General features: G+C 38.2%; 1 protein-coding gene across 2 annotated transcripts in view; it reads left to right on the forward strand.

The window, feature by feature from the left end:
• The first annotated feature begins 1,574 nt into the window (after positions 1-1,574).
• Positions 1,575-17,746, forward strand: part of Herc6 (HECT and RLD domain containing E3 ubiquitin protein ligase family member 6) — an 81,543-nt gene continuing 65,371 nt past the window's right edge. For both annotated transcript variants that reach the window (XM_028789397.1, XM_028789398.1), the window contains exons 1-4: positions 1,575-1,802; positions 3,409-3,568; positions 4,767-4,843; positions 16,546-16,773. In XM_028789397.1, coding sequence (XP_028645230.1) covers positions 1,610-1,802; positions 3,409-3,568; positions 4,767-4,843; positions 16,546-16,773 — 658 coding nt within the window. In that variant the 5' untranslated portion in view covers positions 1,575-1,609. The remainder of the gene's footprint in view (positions 1,803-3,408; positions 3,569-4,766; positions 4,844-16,545; positions 16,774-17,746) is intronic.

Raw genomic sequence — 17,746 nt, forward strand, 5'->3', positions numbered from 1 at the left:
TCCAAAACAACAACAAAAAAAACCCAACAACCACAAAACAACATCAACAAAAAGTCCAAAATAACAACAACAAAAAGCCCAAAACAACAACAACAAAACCCACCCAGGGTCATATGGACTTAACACAGAAGTCTACCAGGCTTTCAAAGAAGAGTTAACACCAATACTCTTCAATTTATTCCACAAACTAGAAACAGAAGAAACATTGTCTAACTCATTTTGTGAGTCCACAGTTATCCCTTAAGCACATAGATACAAAAAGTACTCAATAAAATACCTTCGAACTGAATATATGAAGATGTAAAGAGGATGATCTCCATGATTAAGTAGACTTCATCCCAGAGATGTAGTGGTTGTTCAGTACATGAAAAATCAATAAATGTAATCCATCATATAAACAAAGAGGAAAGTTACATGATCATCTCATTAGATGCAGAAAATGCCTTTGACAAAATCCAACATCCTTTCATGATAAAAGTGTTGGAGAGATTAGGGATACAAGGAACACATCTCAATATAATAAAGGCAGTTTACAGCTACCCTATAGTGAACATCACATTAAGTGGAGAAAAACTCAAAACAATTCCATTAAAATCAGGAACAAGACAAGGTTGTCCATTTTCTTCATAACAATTCAACATAGTATTTGAAGTCTTAGTTAGAACAATAAGACAACTAAAGAGATCAAAGGTATACAAATTGGAAAGAAGTAAAAGTATTGCTATTTGTAGATGATATGGTAGTATACATAAGTGACTCTAAAAATTCTACCAGAGAATTCTTACAGCTGATAAACAATTTCAACAAAGTAGCCAGATACAAAATTAACTCACAAAAACACCAGTAACCCCCCTATGTACAAATGACAAACAGATTGAGAAAGAAAACAAGGAAACATTACCCTTCACAATAGCCTCAAATAATATAAGGTATCTTGGGGTAAGTCTAACCAAAGAAGTGCAAGACTTGTATGACAGAACTTCAAGTCTTTGAAGAAAGAAAGTGAAGGAGTTATCAGACAATGGAGAGTTCTCTCATGTTCGTGGATCAGTAGAATTGACATAGTAAAAATGGCCATCCTGCGGGTTACAAAAAAGTTCTTCAACCACCTGTACACACTCCATAATCTATTTATTATACATATAGATTTACTCTGTGATGCTTAATGTGTGATCTGAAAATTAATAATCAAGACTGGAATAAAAAGAACCCCAGTTAGAATTGCCAAGGAAAGCAGATTCCCTGGGAATTGGCTTCCACTGAAATTGCTACAACTTGCGAATATTGTCACTTAATAAATATTTCACAGACCTAGCCATTTGCCCAGAGCAGCAGGAGTCACAAGTGGCTTACTTATGATGGAGATACTTTCTTCTTCCCTGTCTTCTCAGATACTCAGTACTTAAAATTCAAGCAGCCAGTTTTAAGATGACCTGAGAAGGAAGAAACCCCGTGGGAAAGCTGTTAGTGGCATGGGACAAGAAAGATAGAAAGAACTATGACGTAGGGGACTGGGCAGCGCCCTTGGGAGGAGTTAGGGAAGCTAGGTCACTTGCATTTGGGAACCCATCTGACATAGCAGAGCCACGAGTGGCTGGGCACCGCAAGGATGTACTTCAGCTGGGCTGCAGGAAGCCAGCATCCTAGGCGCCTGGAGGCGGGAACCGGATTTAAACTCTTGCAAGCGGCCAGCGGGGAACGCCACTCACTGCTATTGTTCAGCAACCACAGGGTGTATTCCTGCGGGGACAACAGCTGGGGCCAGCTGGGCCAGAAGAGAGAGCAGAGTACCCAAGGGCCAGGTGACTATCAAGCTCCTGAGTAGGTGCTCAGGAGGATGTGGGAGCCTCAGGTCACTGGACCAGGGGGCGAGGGAAGGAGACCAGGGATACCGGGTGGCTGGAAAAGGGATTTCTAGAAGCCTGAGCCCTGTTTTAAGCAGCTTGCATCAACTGGTCAGCTGTTTCCATTCCCAGGGCTCTAGAGTTTGTGTTTGTTTCAGTTTCCAATTCCTCTTCACTGAGAAACTGAAAGCAAAACAGAACCGCGTAGTTCCTCTGGATAGAAAAAAGTTCCTCTTTACCAAGCTAAGTCCTAGAGAACTTTCTGGGGAGGTCTGTCTTCCAAACCGAGTAGCTTCCAAGCCTCTAACTAGCTTAACAATACCTTGGGGCATCTTTTCTCCTAAGTTTAAAAAAAAGTATAATAGCATTTTTGGGCATTAAGGCTGATGTAGGAATGTACTAAAGGAGCCACCTGTAGGGTCTGGAGAGATGGCTCAGTGGTTAAGAGTTTAGTTCCTAGCACTTATGCTGCAGTTTACAACCACTTATAATTCCAGGTCCAGAGGATCCGATGCCTCTATGGGGACCAGCACACACATATGCACACAGTGATTCACACACACACACACACAAATAAAAATAATAAAATATTTTTCTAAAGAAGCTAGCATCACACCAAAAGCAGCTCTAAGAACGTTGCGGCTCCTCCTTGCTTTATTTTCTGCTTATGTATTTAATCCTTATAGAAATCTTTTCATTATTAATTATTATAGTTGTATCTAAGTTGTGTTTTTACCAAAACATTAATCTACTAGGGAATTTTATATATGATATTGATTCACTTGTAAGTATGGCGGTTCTAGTTTGTTTTTCCGTTTGTTTGTATTTTTTTTTTGTTTTTTTTTTGTCACTTTATATGCTAAGCAAGCATTCTACCACTGGACTATTTTAAATTCCCATTGACTATATTTGTTTATGTGCGTAGAAAATGAAAACTATTCCTCTGTTCCTTTTGATTCAGTTTCAGGAAGCTGCAAATTTAACTTTAAAAAAATGAATAAGCAAAAACCAACATGAGATTTTTATTAGTCTTTTACCTAGAGAGTAATTTGTGTGTATATAGGAATTCAAAGAAAGTAAATGAAAAGAAGTGTTTAGATTCAGGAACTTGTGTACTGTATTTCACAAAAGAAAAGAGGCTGGATAATAAATTGTGGAGAGCCATTTAGGAAGTAATGATAGAGCCCTTGCCAGACACGAATGGTCACTGTTCAGTTTCGTTTCCCTAGACAGTGAACATCAGTTTGCTCATATAGAAACTCAGGGTGCTCAAACCTTGCCAGCCAAGTTGTGTCCAGGTAGTCCATATAACACAGCTGTCTTTCCACACTTGTATAAACATATTGAGTTTGTTTCTTCATGGTGTTTAGTAAGGACTTTAGACTTGATTTAGCCACCATTGAGGGAGACAAAGAATTTGTGTATCTCCTTGTCCTCCTTTTTTTTTTTAACAAAGCTAATTGCTACTTTCTTTAACTCTAGAGGTTTATACTCTTATGGGAGTTTTTTTCCGTTGTTGTTGTTGTTGTTGTTGTTGTTGTTGCTGTTGTTTCTGTTTCCAAAGAACTGATTCAGGCACTGAATACTCTGCCGGTTGACCTGGTGAGCTGTGGGAAGGAGCACTCTGTAGCTGTCTGTCACAAAGGGAAGGTCTTCACATGGGGAGCTGGATCTGAAGGGCAGCTGGGGATTGGAGAATTTAAGGAAATAAGTTTTATGCCTACGTAAGTATTTCAATTCACTGTTTTCCAATATTTTTTAAGTGCTAGCTACTCAAATGCAGGGCACAAAGATTACTAGTGTCAAGGGTTAAAATGTGGTGAGAAGAGTGGTCAGGAAATCATGTGTAGAATCATTCGATTAAATAGAGGGCCATGAAGGAGAGAGTAAGGATGAAATAATATGCGATTCCTGATATTACTTATTGTAATGTAAGTATGGGAACCCATTTGGACTTGGACAGCAAATAAATAAATAAATAAATAAATAAATAAATAAATAAATAAATAAATATTTTAGTACAAACCATCAAGATACCAAGGATTCAGAAAGAAATCTTACTTGGTTATCTTGTATCTGACTAAAGCAGAGCCTCTCATATGAACTTATTATGTATTTCCCAAATACTCAAGCTCTTATGTGGGAGACTATCCATTAACATTATGATGAAAAAAGTTAACGGAACATGCCATACTCTTCCACTGAAGCTCTAAAATACACAGACCTTTGTTGAGACACAGACAAGAGAATCAGAAGTTCAAGGTCATCCTCAGTTGCATAGTCAGAGGCCAACCAGACCTATATGAGACCCCTTCTTTACCGATCTCCTCTTAAAATCTCTAAGTCCCACAAACGAACAAAAAAAACCAACCCACACCAAAAAAGACAACAGATGCTAGGTAATTTTAGCTGTGTGCTGTGTGTGGAAGTAAAGATATTAGATTAAGGAGTGCATAGCAGGGACTTGTGGTCCTTGTCAGGTAGTCAGATGCCTTGTCATTTAGTGATGCAATGGTTAGATGAATGACATTCCTGCTGTCCCCAAAAACTACAGCCAGTGAAATTACAGCCATGGGAGTGGCATTAGCCGGGTCAGTGTGGGAAAGAAGATTTTCTGGTCCTTTGCAAAGATATGGGAGGTGCAGAATAAGTGGGGAAACCCAATGCTACTGTCTTCACAGAAGGACAGAGGTAGTCTCAGTTCTTGGAAGCTGGGAGTGAAACCCTCACTAGCAAAAATCATAAAAAGCAGGAAAGAAAAAAACAACTTGACACTTTGGGACAGTGGTATTCCAGAAGCACAGAATAAAATTGTCCCCTGAGATCTGTTGTCTTATCCAAAATACTTTTAAATGTCTGTAATTTCTTTGATAACTCATCCTAAAGAAGGTTCAACAAATTTTTGTGACTTTTTTATTATAGGAAAATAAAAGCTCTGGATGACATAAAAATAATCCAAGTTTCCTGTGGACACTACCACTCTTTGGCATTATCAGAAGGTAAAGAATACTTTCGGGACCCCTGTCATTAGGAAATATTTTAAAATAATGTTTTGGAGATTTTGATTAGGACTGCACTGAATCTGTTAATTGCTTTTGGTAGGATGGTCATTTTCACAGTGTTATTTCTGCCTTTCAGGAGCATGGGAGGTTTTTCCATTTTCTAATGTCTCCAAATCTCTTCACTCAGAGATTTCAAGTTTTCATGGTGGAGGTCTTTCACCTCCTTGCTTAGCTTTGTTCCTAGATAGTTATTTTCTTTGAGGCTATTGTGAATGGGTGTGTGTCCATCACTCCTTTTTCATACTGTTTATTGATGGCCTTTTTGTAAAATGTAATTTTGCTGAAATTATTGGTTCTTTCTAGAAGTTTTCTGATAGAGTATTTAGAGTCAGTTATGCCTACTATCATGTCATCTGAAAATAAGGATAATTTTACTTTTTCATTTTTATTTTTGACTCTTAAATTTCCTCTGCTGTGTTCTGCTCCAGATAGTGCTTGGAGCACTCTATTGAAAAAGAGAGGACAATAGACAGCTTCTCCACCTTCTTGGTTTTAATGGGAGTGATTCAAGTTTTTCTCCATTTAGGATGATGTTTCTCATATATTAATTTTTAATTTAAAATTAATTTTATTAATTATTAATTTAAAAAAATAATCTCATTAATTATTAATTTGAGTTATGTTCCCTGTAGTTCTACTCTCTCTAGGACTTTTATTCTGAAAATACGTTGGATTTTCTCAAAGGCATTTGCATTTATTGAGATATTCGTCTTATCTTTAAGTTGGAGACTTTCTATTATTGTTTCAATCTCATTTGTTTTGAGTCTGTTTAGGGTGTTAATTTCTTCTTGGTTCAACTTTGCTGGTTTGGATGAATCTAAAAATTTGTACAGTTCTTTTAGATTTTCCAACTTAATAGAGTACAAGTTTTCTTTAAAAAAATAATTCTCTTAAAATATTCTCGATTTCTTTGGCATGTATTGTAATATTTCAATATTAATTTCTGATTCTGTTAATTGGGACATATCTTTCTTTTTGTTAATTGGGTTAAGGGTCTGTCAATTTTGTTTATCTCACAAAGAGCCAGCAGGTAGATAAGTTAATAGTATGTTTCTTCTTGCTCAGGATTGCTATGACTTTCCAAGGTCTTCTCTCTTTTCATAATGAATTTAGAATGTTTATTTTCTGTTTCTGCAAAGAATGCTGTAGAGATTTTGTTTGGAATTTTGTTGAATCTGTAATTGGATTTTGATAAAGCATTTTTTTCACAATATTAACTCTGTCCATCCATGTCCCCCATGAAAGGGCTATCTACTGTCATATCTTCCTCAGTCTTTTTCTTCAGGGATTTAAAGTTTTCATCATAGACGTGTTGGTTAGGTTTATTCCTAGATCTCTTATTTTCATAGAGACAGTTGTGAGTGGGATTGTGTCAATGATCTCTTTCTCAGCAAATTCATTGTTATATAGGAAGGCTGCTGAGTTTTCTAAGTTGAGCTTGTATCACACTACTTTGCTGAAACTGTTGATCATTTCTAAATGCCTTTTGGTACAAATTTTGTGATCTTTATGTATAATATCCTATCATTTGCAAATAAAATAATTTGAATTCTTTTCCTATTTTTATACCTTTTCAATTTTTTTATCTTATTGCTCTAGTTAGTATTAGAGTACTAATACCTATATTGACAAAGAATGAGGATTGTGGGTAGCCCTGTCTCCTTCCTGATTTTAATATGATTGCTTTAAGATTTTCTCCAGTTAGGATGTTAGCCGTGGATTTGTCATATTCAGTCATATTCAATAAATTATGTTAAGGTATGTTTTCTCCAGTCCTCCTATCTCTAAAACTTTTTTTAGGGTGTCTTTGTGAAATATAATTTTTTAATGCTTCATACTAATAATTTTCTCTCTCTCTCTCTCTCTCTCTCTCTCTCTCTCTTTCTCTCTCTCTCTCTCTCTTTCTCTCTCTCTTTGTTTATTTATTTATTACACTGAAGATTTTATTCCTACCTTGCCCCCTTCCACCCTCTAGCTGTTCCACATCCCATACCTCCTCCCCAATCCCTTGTCTCCATGAAGATGTTGCCACCCCCTACCCCCCACCCAATAAAACCTCTAAACTCTCTGGGGTCTCCAGCCTCTTGAGGGTTAGGTGTGTCTTCCCTGACTGAACCCAGACTTAGAAGTCCTCTGCTGTATATGTATTGGGGGTCTCATATCAGCTAGTGTATGCTGTCTGGATGGTAGTCTAATGTTTGAAAGATCTCGGGCGGGGGGTCATGTTAATTGAGACAGCTGGTCCTCCTACAAGGTTGCCCTCCTCCTCAGCTTCTTCCAGCCTTTCCCCTAACTCAACTACACGGGTCAGCAGCTTCTGTCCATTGGTTGGGTGCAAATATCTGTATCTGACTCTTTCTTCTGCTTGTTGGGTCTTCCAGAGGTCAGTCATGATAGGTCTCTTTTTGTGAGTGCTCCATAGCCTCAGTAATGGTATCAGGCCTTGGGATCTCCCTTTGAGCTGGATCTCACTTTCGGCCTGTCACTGGACCTTCTTTTCCTCAGAATCCTCTCTATTTCCATCCCTGTAGTTCTTTCAGACAGGAACAATTATGGGTCAGAGTTTTGACTATGGGATGGCAAACTCCTCCCTCACTTGATGCCCTATCTTTTGGCTGGAGGTGGGCTCTACAAGTTCCCTCTCCCTACTGTTTGGCATTTCATCTAAGGTTCCTCCCTTTGAGTCCTGAGAACTTCTCATCTCCCAGGTCTCTGGTGCATTCTGGAGAGTCCCCTCTTCCCTCCCAAGGTTGCCTGGTTCCATTCTTTCTGCTGATCCTTAGGGCTTCAGACCTTTTCCCTCACCCAACACCAGATCAGGTTCTCCCCTGTCCCCCCATCCACCCATTCACTTTCCCTTCCAGGTTCCCCCTGCCTCCCCACTGGTGATTGCTCTCTTCTCCCTCCCAAGTGGGAGTGAGGTTTCTTCACTTTGGCCCTTCAGCTTGTTGACCTTTTTTAGTTCTATGGAATGTATCTTAGGTATTCTGTAGTTTTTTGTTTTTTTGTTTTTGGTTAATATCCATTTATTACTGAGTAGATACCATGCATGTCTTTTTGAGTCTGAGTTACCTCACCTAGGATGATATTTTCTAGTTCCATCCATTTGCCTTCAAAACTCAGGATGCCCTTGTTCGCAATAGCTGAGTAGTATTCCATTGTGTAAATGAACCACATTTTCTGTATCTATTCTTCTGTCATGGGACATATGGGTTGTTTCCAGCTTCTGGCTATCACAAACAAGTCCACTATGAACATAGTGGAACATGTACCTCTGTGACATCGTGGGGCATCTTTGGGGTATATGCCCAAGAGTTGGTGTCGCTGGGTCTTCAGGTAGATCTATTTCCAATTTTCTGAGGAAACTCCAGATTGATTTCCAGAATGGTTGTACCAGTTTGAAATCCCACCAGAAATGGAGGAGAGTTCCTTTTTCTCCACATCCTCGACAACATCTGCTGTCACCGGTGTTTTTGATCTTAGCCATTTTGACTGGTGTGAGGTGGAATCTCAGGGTTGTTTTGATTTACATTTCCCTGATGACTAAGGATGCTGAACACTTCTTTAGGTGCTTCTCAAACATTCAAGTTTCCTCAGTTGAGAATTCTTTGTTTAGCTCTGTACCCCATTTTTAATAGGCTTATTTGATTGTCTAGAGTCTAATTTCTTCAGTTCTTTGTATACCTTGGATATTAGCCCTCTATCAGATGTAAAATTGCTAAAGATCTTTTCCCAGTCTGTTGGTTGACGCTTTGTCCTATTGATGGTGTCCTTCGCTTTACAGAAGCTTTGCAGTTTTATGAGGTCCCATTTGTCAATTCTTGATCTTAGAGCATAAGCCATTGATTTTTTGTTCAGGAACTTTCCCCCTGTGCCCATGTGTTGGAGGCTTTCCCCAATTTTCTCTTCTATTAGTTTCAGTGTAGCTGCTTTTATGTGGAGGTCCTTGATCCACTTGGACTTGAGCTTTGTACAAGGAGATTAGTATGGATCAATTTGCATTCTTCTACATGCTGACCTCCAGTTGAACCAGCATCATTTGTTGAAAATGCTGTCTTTTTTCCACTGGATGGTTTTAGCTCCTTTGTCAAAGATCAAGTAACTATAGGTATGGGGGTTCATTTCTGGGTCTTCTATTCTATTCCATTGATCCTCCTGCCTGTCTCTGTTCCAATACCATGCAGTTTTTCTCACTATTGCTCTGTAGTACAGCTTGAAGTCAGGGATGGTGATTTCCCCCCAAGAAGTTCTTTTATTGCTGAGAAGAGTTCTCAATATCCTGTTTTTTTTTTATTCCAAATGAATTTGAGGATTGCTCTCTCTATCTCTGTGAAGAATTGAGTGGGGATTATGATGGCGATTGCATTAAATCTGTAGATTGCTCTTAGCAAGATAGCCATTTTTACTATATTAATCCTTCCAATCCATAAGCATGGGAGATCTTTCTGTCTTCTGAGATCTGCTTCGATTTCTTTCTTTAGGAACTTGAAGTTCTTGTCACACAGGTCTTTTACTTGCTTGATTAGATTCACATCAAGGTATTTTATATTATTTGTGGCTATTGTGAAGGGTGTTGTTTCCATAATTTCTTTCTAAGCCTGTTTATCTTTTGAGTAGAGGAAGGCTACTCTGATTTGTTTGAGTTAATTTTATATCCAGCCACTTTGCTAAAGTTGTTTATCAGGTTTAGGAGTTCTCTGGTGAAAGTTTTGGGGTCACTTAAGTATACTATCATATTATCTGCAAATAATGAAATTTTGACTTCTTCTTTTCCAATTTGTATCCCTTTGACCTCCTTTTGTTGTCTAATTGCTCTGGCTAGGACTTCCAGTACTATATTGAATAGATAGGGAGAAAGTGGGCAGCCTTGTCTAGTCCCTGATTTTAGTGGGATTGCTTCAAGTGTCTCTCCATTTAGTTGGATGTTGGCTACTGGTTTGCTGTATATTGCTTTTACTATGTTTAGGTGTGAGCCTTGGATTCCTGATTTTTCAAAGACTTTTATCATGAAGGAGTGTTGAATTTTGTCAAATGCTTTCTCAGCATCTAGTGAGATGATCATGTGGTTTTTTTCTTTGAGTTTGTTTATATAGTGGATTACATTGATAGATTTCCTTATATTGAACCAACCCTGCATTCCTGGGATAAAGCCTACTTGATCATGATGGATAATTGTTTTGATATGTTCTTGGATTTGATTTGTGAGAATTTTATTGAGTATTTTTGCATTGCTATTCATAAGGGAGATTGGTCTGAAGTTCTCCTTCTTTGTTGGGTCTTTGTGAGGTTTAGGTCTGAGTGTGATTGTGACTTCATAGAAAGAATTGGGTAGTGTTCCTTCTGCTTCTATTTTGTGGAATAGTTTGAAGAGAATTGGTATTAGGTCTTTCTTGAAGGTCTGATAGAATTCTGCACTAAAACCACCTGGTCCTGGGCTTTTTTTGGTGGGGAGACTTTTAATGACTGCTCTATTTCTTTCAGGGTTATTGGACTGTTTAGATGGTTTATCTGGGCCTGTCTTTACTTCGGTAATTGGTATTTGTCTAGAAAATTGTCCATTTCATCTAGATTTTCCAATTTTGTTGAGTATAGGCTTTTGTAGTAGGATCTGATGATTTTTTGAATTTCCTCGGTTTCTGTTGTTATGTCACCCTTTTCAGTTCTGATTTTATTAATTTGGATACTGTCTCTGCCCTCTGATTAGTCTGGCTAAGGGTTTATCTACCTTGCTGATTTTCTCAAAGAGTCAGCATCTGGTTTTTTTTTTTTTTTTTTTTTTTTGTATAGTTCTTTTTCTTTCTACTTGGTTGATTTCAGCCCTGAGTTTGATTATTTCCTTCTGTCTACTCCTCTTTGGTGTGTTTGGTTCTTTTTGTTCTAGAGCTTTCAGGTGTGTTGTCAAGCTGCTAGTGTATGCTCTCTCCAGTTTCTTTTTGTAAGCATTTAGAGCTATGAGTTTTCCTCTTAGCACTACTTTCATTGTGTCCCATAGGTTTTGGTATTATCATGTTTTCATTTTCATTAAATTGCAGGAAAGGCTTTAATTTCTTTATTTCTTCCCTGACCAAGTTTTCATTGAATAGAGAGTTGTTCAGTTTCCATCTGTATGTGGGCTTTCCGTTGTTTTTACTGTTATTGAAAACCAGCCTTAGGTCATGGTGATCTGATAGGATGCATGGGATTATTTCAGTCTTCTTGTATCAGTTGAGGGTTGTTTTGTCACCAACTATATGGTCAATTTTGAAGAAGGCACCATGAGGTGCTAAGAAGGTGTATTCTTTTGTTTTAGAGTAAAATGTTCTGTAGATATCTGTTAAATCCATTTGGTTCATAACCTCTGTTAGTTTCACTGTGTCTCTGTTTAGTTTCTGTTTCAATGTCCTGTTCATTGGTGAGTGGGGTGTTGAAGTCTCATACTATTATTGTGTGGGGTTAAATGTGTGATTTGAGCTTTAGTAAAGTTTCTTTTATGAATATGGTTGTCCTTGCATTTGGAGCACAGATATTCAGAATTAAGACTTTCTCTTGGTGGATTTTCTCTTTGATGAATATGAAGTGTCCTTCTTCATCATGCTTGGTAATTTTTCGTTCAAAATCTATCTTACTGGATATTAGGATGGCAACTCCAGCTTGTTTGGGGGGACCATTTGCTTGGAAGACCTTCTCCCATCCTTTTACTCTGAGATAGTGTCTGTCTTTGTCATTTTTTGAAAAAGATTTATTCATTTAATTTATATATGTGAATCCACTGTCATTGTTTTCAGACACACAAGAAGAAGGTATCAGATTCCATTACAGATGGTTGTGAACCACCATGTGGTTGCTGGGAAGTGAGCTCAGGACCTCTGGGAGAGCCGTCAGTGCTCTTAAGCACTGAGCCATCTTCTCCAGTCCCTCTGTCTTTGTTATTGAGGTGTGTTTATTGTATGAAGCAAAATGCTGGATCTTGTCTGTGCATCCAGTCTGTTTATGTCTTTTTATAGGTGAGTTGAGTCCGTTAATACTGAGAGATATTAAAGACAGATGACTGTTGGTTCCTGATATGTTTGTTCTTGTAGGTGGCTTTGTGTGCTTGTGCTTTTCTTCTTTTGGCTTTGTTGTGAGATGCTTAATATCTTGTCTTTTCTTTGGTGTGGGTACCTTCCTTGTGTTGGAGTTTTCCGTCTATGATTCTCTGTAAGACTGGATTGGTAGATAGATACTGTCTGAATTTGGTTTTCTCCTGGAACATATTGTATTCTCCATCTATTTTGATAGAGAGTTTTGCTGGGTATAATAGCCTGGGCTGGCATTTGTGCTCTCTTAAAGTCTGCATGACCTCTGACCAGGCTCTTCTGGCTTTCATAGTCTCTGTTGAGAAGTCCGGTGTAATTCTGATAGGTCTACCTTTGTATCTTACTTGACCCTTTTCCCTTGTAGCTTTTAATATGCTTTCTTTGTTCTCTGGGTTTAGTGTTTTAACTGTTATGTGATAAGAAAATTTTCTTTTCTGATCCCATTTATTTGGTGTTCTATAGGCTTCTTGTACCTTTATGGCCATCTCTTTCTTTAGTCTGGGGAAGTTTTCTTCTATGATTTTGTTGAAGACATTTACAGGTCTGTTGATTTTGGTCTTTTCATTGTGTCCTGAATTTTCTGGAGGCTTTGGGTTAGGACTTTTTACGTTTTGAATTTTGTTTGACAGTTGTGTCAATCTATTCTATGGTATCTTCTATCCCTGAGGTTCTCTTTTTTTATCTCTTGTATTCTGTTGGTGATACTTACATTCATAATTTCTGACTTCTTTCCCAGACTTTCAATTTCCAGGTTGCCTCCATTTGTGTTTTCTTTATTGTTTCTACTTCCACTTTTAGGTCTTGTGTTGCTTTATTCAATTCCTTCACCTTTTTGATTGTGTTTTTCTATATTTCTTTAAGGGATTTATTTGTTTCCCCTTTAAGGGCTCTACCTGTTTACCTGTGTTTTCCTGTATTTCTTTCAGTGAGTTATTTATATCCTCCTTAAAGGACTGTATTATCTTCATGAGATAAGATTTTTAGGTCAGCTTCCAGGTTTTGAGGTATGTTGGTGTATTCAGGGCTTGGTGAGGTGGGAGAACTGGGTTCTGATGCCTATGTTCTTGTACTTGCCTCTATCCATCTGGTTATCCCTGGTGTTTGCTGGTCTGGGCGACTCTGTCTGGATTCTGTCTCTTTTACCCCTGGGTTGCTTCAGGTCTAGTAGGCCTGCAGCCCTGGCTGTAGTAGACCACTTATGGGGCCTTCCAACTGGGGGCTCTTCAGAGGGGCAGAGAAGCTTCTGATCTGTTGCCCTGGCTGCAGTAGATCTCCTGGGAGGCCTTCAAACTGTTGGATCTTCAGAGGAGCACTCAAGCTTGTGATCAGCTCAGTTGCTCTGTGTGCAACAGATCTCCTGGGATGCCTCAGGCTGTGGTATCAGTTGTCTGACTGCTCTGAGTGTAGCCGATCTTCTGGAATGGCTCAGGATATGGTTTCAACTGCTCTGAGTGCAGCGGATCCTCTATGATGGGTCAGGATATGCTGTCTTCATTGGAGCAGATTGGCTAGGAGTCTGCCCCAGCAGAAAGGACCTGGCAGAAGGGGCGGAAGAGAAGTGATATTTGAGGGGCGGGGATTTTGGTGGTCAATGGGTCTCGAGTCTACTGGGGCTCCCAGCAGGCCGCTCTAAGACTTTGGGGGTTGGGGGAGGTTCTTGACGACTACTCTGAGTGGAGAGGATCCTCTAGGATGGGTCAGGATATGGTGTCTTCGAGGGAGCAGACCAGCCAGGAGTTTGCCCCAGCATAAAGGACTGGGTGGAAAGGCTCTCTAGAACTTTTGATGAGGGAGCATATTGGATTTCATCAAGGCTTTTTCTGTATCTATTGAGATGATGATGTGATTTTTTCCCTTAAGTATACTTATCTTATTTATTGAGTTATATATTTTGATCCAACTCTGTATTGTTTTGTTTGTTTCCATTCATTGATTTCTGTACTGATTTTTATTAGTGCATGCCACATTTGTGATGTGGTGTATTTTAGAGGAACTTCTATGGACTGCTCAGTAGAATGTATATTCTTTGGCATTTCAGTGAAAGCTCTGAAGATATCTGTTAGGTTCTCTAGATGGCCAATCTATTGGAGAAAGTAAGATTATCTGAAATTATTAAATTGGTGTTAATCTGTCTTTAATTCCAGCTCTATAGTTGCTATCAAGTTGTGTATACTAGAGTTTAGCTTAAAATTCTTTTTCCCCTTTCTATAGTCACTTGGCTGTGCATATTCCTATCTTCAGTCTCAAGTATTACTTCCTGTATTCTTTGCAGGTCTGATTTTGTAGACACAAACTCTTTTAACATGTCTGTACCGTGAAAGGTTTTCTTTCTGCTTTATATATGACTGATATTTTCACTGGGTACAGACATATAGCTTTGCACTTATGGTGTTTTAGGAGTTAGATACATTGCTTCAAGCTCTTCTGGCTTTCAAAGTTTCTATTGAAAAATCAGTTGTTGTTATAATGGGTTGTCCTGTATATCTGGTTTTTTTTTTTTTCCTCTCGCAACTTGCAATACATCTTCCTTCTTCACATTTTAATGCTTTAACTATTGTATGCCATGACTAATTTTTTTCTGATCTTGTCTATTTGGTATTTTGTGTGTTTCTTATATCTTTCTGGGTATATTTTTCCTTAGTTTGAGATTGTTTTCTTCTGTGATCATACTCAAGTTCTGGCCTATGATACTCTTCTGGGACTTGTCCCCTTTATCTATGTCTTAGTTCCAAGGTTTGGTCTTTCGTGCTTCTCCATAATTCGTCCATGTCCTGCACTAGACATGCTTGTTCCTTTCCTGTTTTTTAAAATGTTTTCCATTCTTTGCTTGTACTGTCTAATTCTATTTTTTATCCTTGATATTCCATCTCTTACTTGATCAATTTATTTGGAAGCCTTCCTTAGAGAATTCTAAATGGGATATTGATATTTTTAGAATTCCATTTTCATATCAGCTTGAGTTCTCTTCAATATTTTTATCTTTTTTATTAAATTTGGATCTCAAATTTTGTACTTTCTTTGTCGTTTCATTCATGTTTGCTTTTATTGAGCATCAATAAGACAGTTTCCAAATTCACTAAATAGTGTCCTTTTTAAAAGCATTCTTTGAATTCTTTGGTTACACTTATGGTTGTTCATTTTAAAGTCTGTGCCTCAGTGTCCATCTAGATAATTCTTACCGAAGAATGTTTCTATAGCACTGGTTGATTTGGGGATGTACATACTGTCTTGATCTTTCAGATTGGTTTTGCATGATGATAAGGGAATTTGGACTTTTTTGTTAGCTATTTCTGATGTGGTTGCAACAGAAAGTGAGGCTGGGCTCTAGTACAGGATGTGTGTGTTGGGCTTTGCCTGGAGAATGGATCTATCCTAATCTTCACGGGGTGATCAGAGTCAGGAAGGGTCATGCAGGTGGGTTACCTGTGTCTTCCCATAGCATGGTCCAGCTAGAAGACCCTTATTAGAAAGGAGCCTGTTATCTGGTGAGTTTCAAAGAGAAGAGGGACTGAGGGATGTAGCTGCAGGGTGACCTGAGTTGGGAGCTGCACTTAATTTTTTTTTAAACCTTACTTTGGCCACCCTTGACAGAAAAGACTGTTGAAAGCAAGGAAGACATGTGGGACACCAGTTTGGGACTACTATAAAGTGGTAACAATTAAGAAATGAGGAATGATTGAACTCTGCATAATTTTGGCAGTGGAAAGAATGGGGATTTAGGATTTTCTAGCTTGAAGCATATAGAAAACACAAGTCAGGGACAACTCCAATTATCTGGTGGCAGAAAAGCTGTAAGAACACAGTTGTCTTTAAAAGGGAGAAGAATGGACATTGTTTTGAAGGGGATCTTGAATATGCCTTCCCCTTTGTCCAAAAATTTTAGTCACATTTCTCTTTATTTTGGTTTTATTTTTGAAGGTTTGTAGAATTAAGTCCAGTACAAAAAATAGGAGAATCGTGCATTTGCAACTTTAGGATATTACAGTAATAACTTTAGCCAAACATAAGAATATAAATACTACCTAATTCACCTACACATAAAATCAAGTAACACTGGACTCATAGAAACAGAATAGAGGAACATGCAGGTAGGGAGAAGGAAGAAATATTCAAAGGCTACAAAATCAAGTATAGGATGAATGAGGTCTGGAAACCATTGTCCCATGATGTGAATATTATTAATAATAATACATTGTATACTTGATATTTACTGTGACAGTAGGGTTTTGTTTTTTTCACTTTCCTGTTTGCTTATTTTCTTGGACCTGGACATTGAGTCCAAGGCCTTACTTAGTCTGAGCACACACTTAGAGCTACAGCCCCAGCCCTACAAGTAGAATTTGGAAAAATAAAACAAAACAACAAAACTGCCTGTGTGAGGCAATTTATTTAGCTATTTTTGGCATTTATTTTACAGTGTATATGTATATTAGAATATTGCTTCAATATGTATACATTTCCTTTGTCAATGATACCTCTGTAAAACCAATGTATATGTGTGTATGTGTATAATTGAGGTGATAGATTTTACTGTGTTGGGAATCCAGTAGGTGTACAGTTCTTAAGTGTTCTTCATTTTTGTAGATGGCCATGTGTTTTCATGGGGAAGTAACAGTCAAGGACAACTGGGCCTGGGGAAGGATTTCTGTTCCCAAACTATCCCACAGAAGGTGAAGTCTCTAGAGGGGATCCCACTGGCTCAGGTTGCTGCAGGTGGCACACACAGTTTTGCTCTGTCTCTCACGGGAACTTCATTTGGCTGGGGCAACAACAGATCTGGGCAACTGGCTCTCAGTGGGAACAAAATTAAAGGTAAGAAAAATAGTTTTGTTCTTATAACAAATTGTTATTCCTTTGAAGCTGGAAGAGTGGCCTGCTACAGAGTACATCACAGTGGTTCCCAAATTCACTCTGTCATTATCTGGAAAGCTGTATCAGCTTCTGGAATGATATCACAAAATTTAGCAACTTAAAACAATGCATTTTTTTTTATTATTATTTAGAGTCAGAGGAGTCTGTTACTTGGTCTCAGTCAGCAGAGTTGCCTTGTTTCCTGAAAGTTCTGAATGAGAATCCCCATTTTCTTGTCTATTCTAGTTCCTATATAGGACTCTAGCATTGATAGGATATTTACTGTTTCTCCAAAGCTTGTGGTGTCAGATTGTATCTTTTTAAAATCATGCTATGATCGCACTGGCTTCTTTTGCCTCTACCTTCCTTAGTTAAAGGAATAACATTGGATCTACCTGGATCATTTAGACTAATCTCTCTGTTTTAATGTCAACTGGTTAGAGTTTTAAAATTCTACTGGCTTCCTTGTTGGCTGTTTGCCAGGAGATGTATCATGTTTACAAGCTCTGGCTTTGGGATGTAAACCATTTGTCTACCACAGGATGCCTTTAAAGAAGGCTGATGCCCGTTAAGAAGTCTTCTCCAAGAACTTCATTCTCTCTGTTCATTCTTTGCATTTTGACTGATATATATCAGCACCTACTATGTGCCAGTACTGTGAGGAACACTTACATCCCATTTAATCCTGTTATGGTAGGTTCTCTAGTTCTTGGTGTCACTAATACATACATTCTGACACATACCATGCATCAGAAATGAATACAAACTATAAAAACATAATTGTACTGAAGCTTGGTACTGAAGCTGTTCTAGAAGGTTAAAGGTTTCCAGAAATAAATATTAGAATGCATGTTTTCCCATCAAAGCACAGTTTTTCCTTTTAATATTTCTGCATATTCACTTTTAAAATTAGGTTGAGTCATAAGACAGAAAT

Source organism: Grammomys surdaster, unplaced genomic scaffold (assembly GCF_004785775.1).
Source record: "Grammomys surdaster isolate TR1022 unplaced genomic scaffold, NIH_TR_1.0 125832, whole genome shotgun sequence".
Classification (NCBI taxonomy): domain Eukaryota; kingdom Metazoa; phylum Chordata; class Mammalia; order Rodentia; family Muridae; genus Grammomys; species Grammomys surdaster.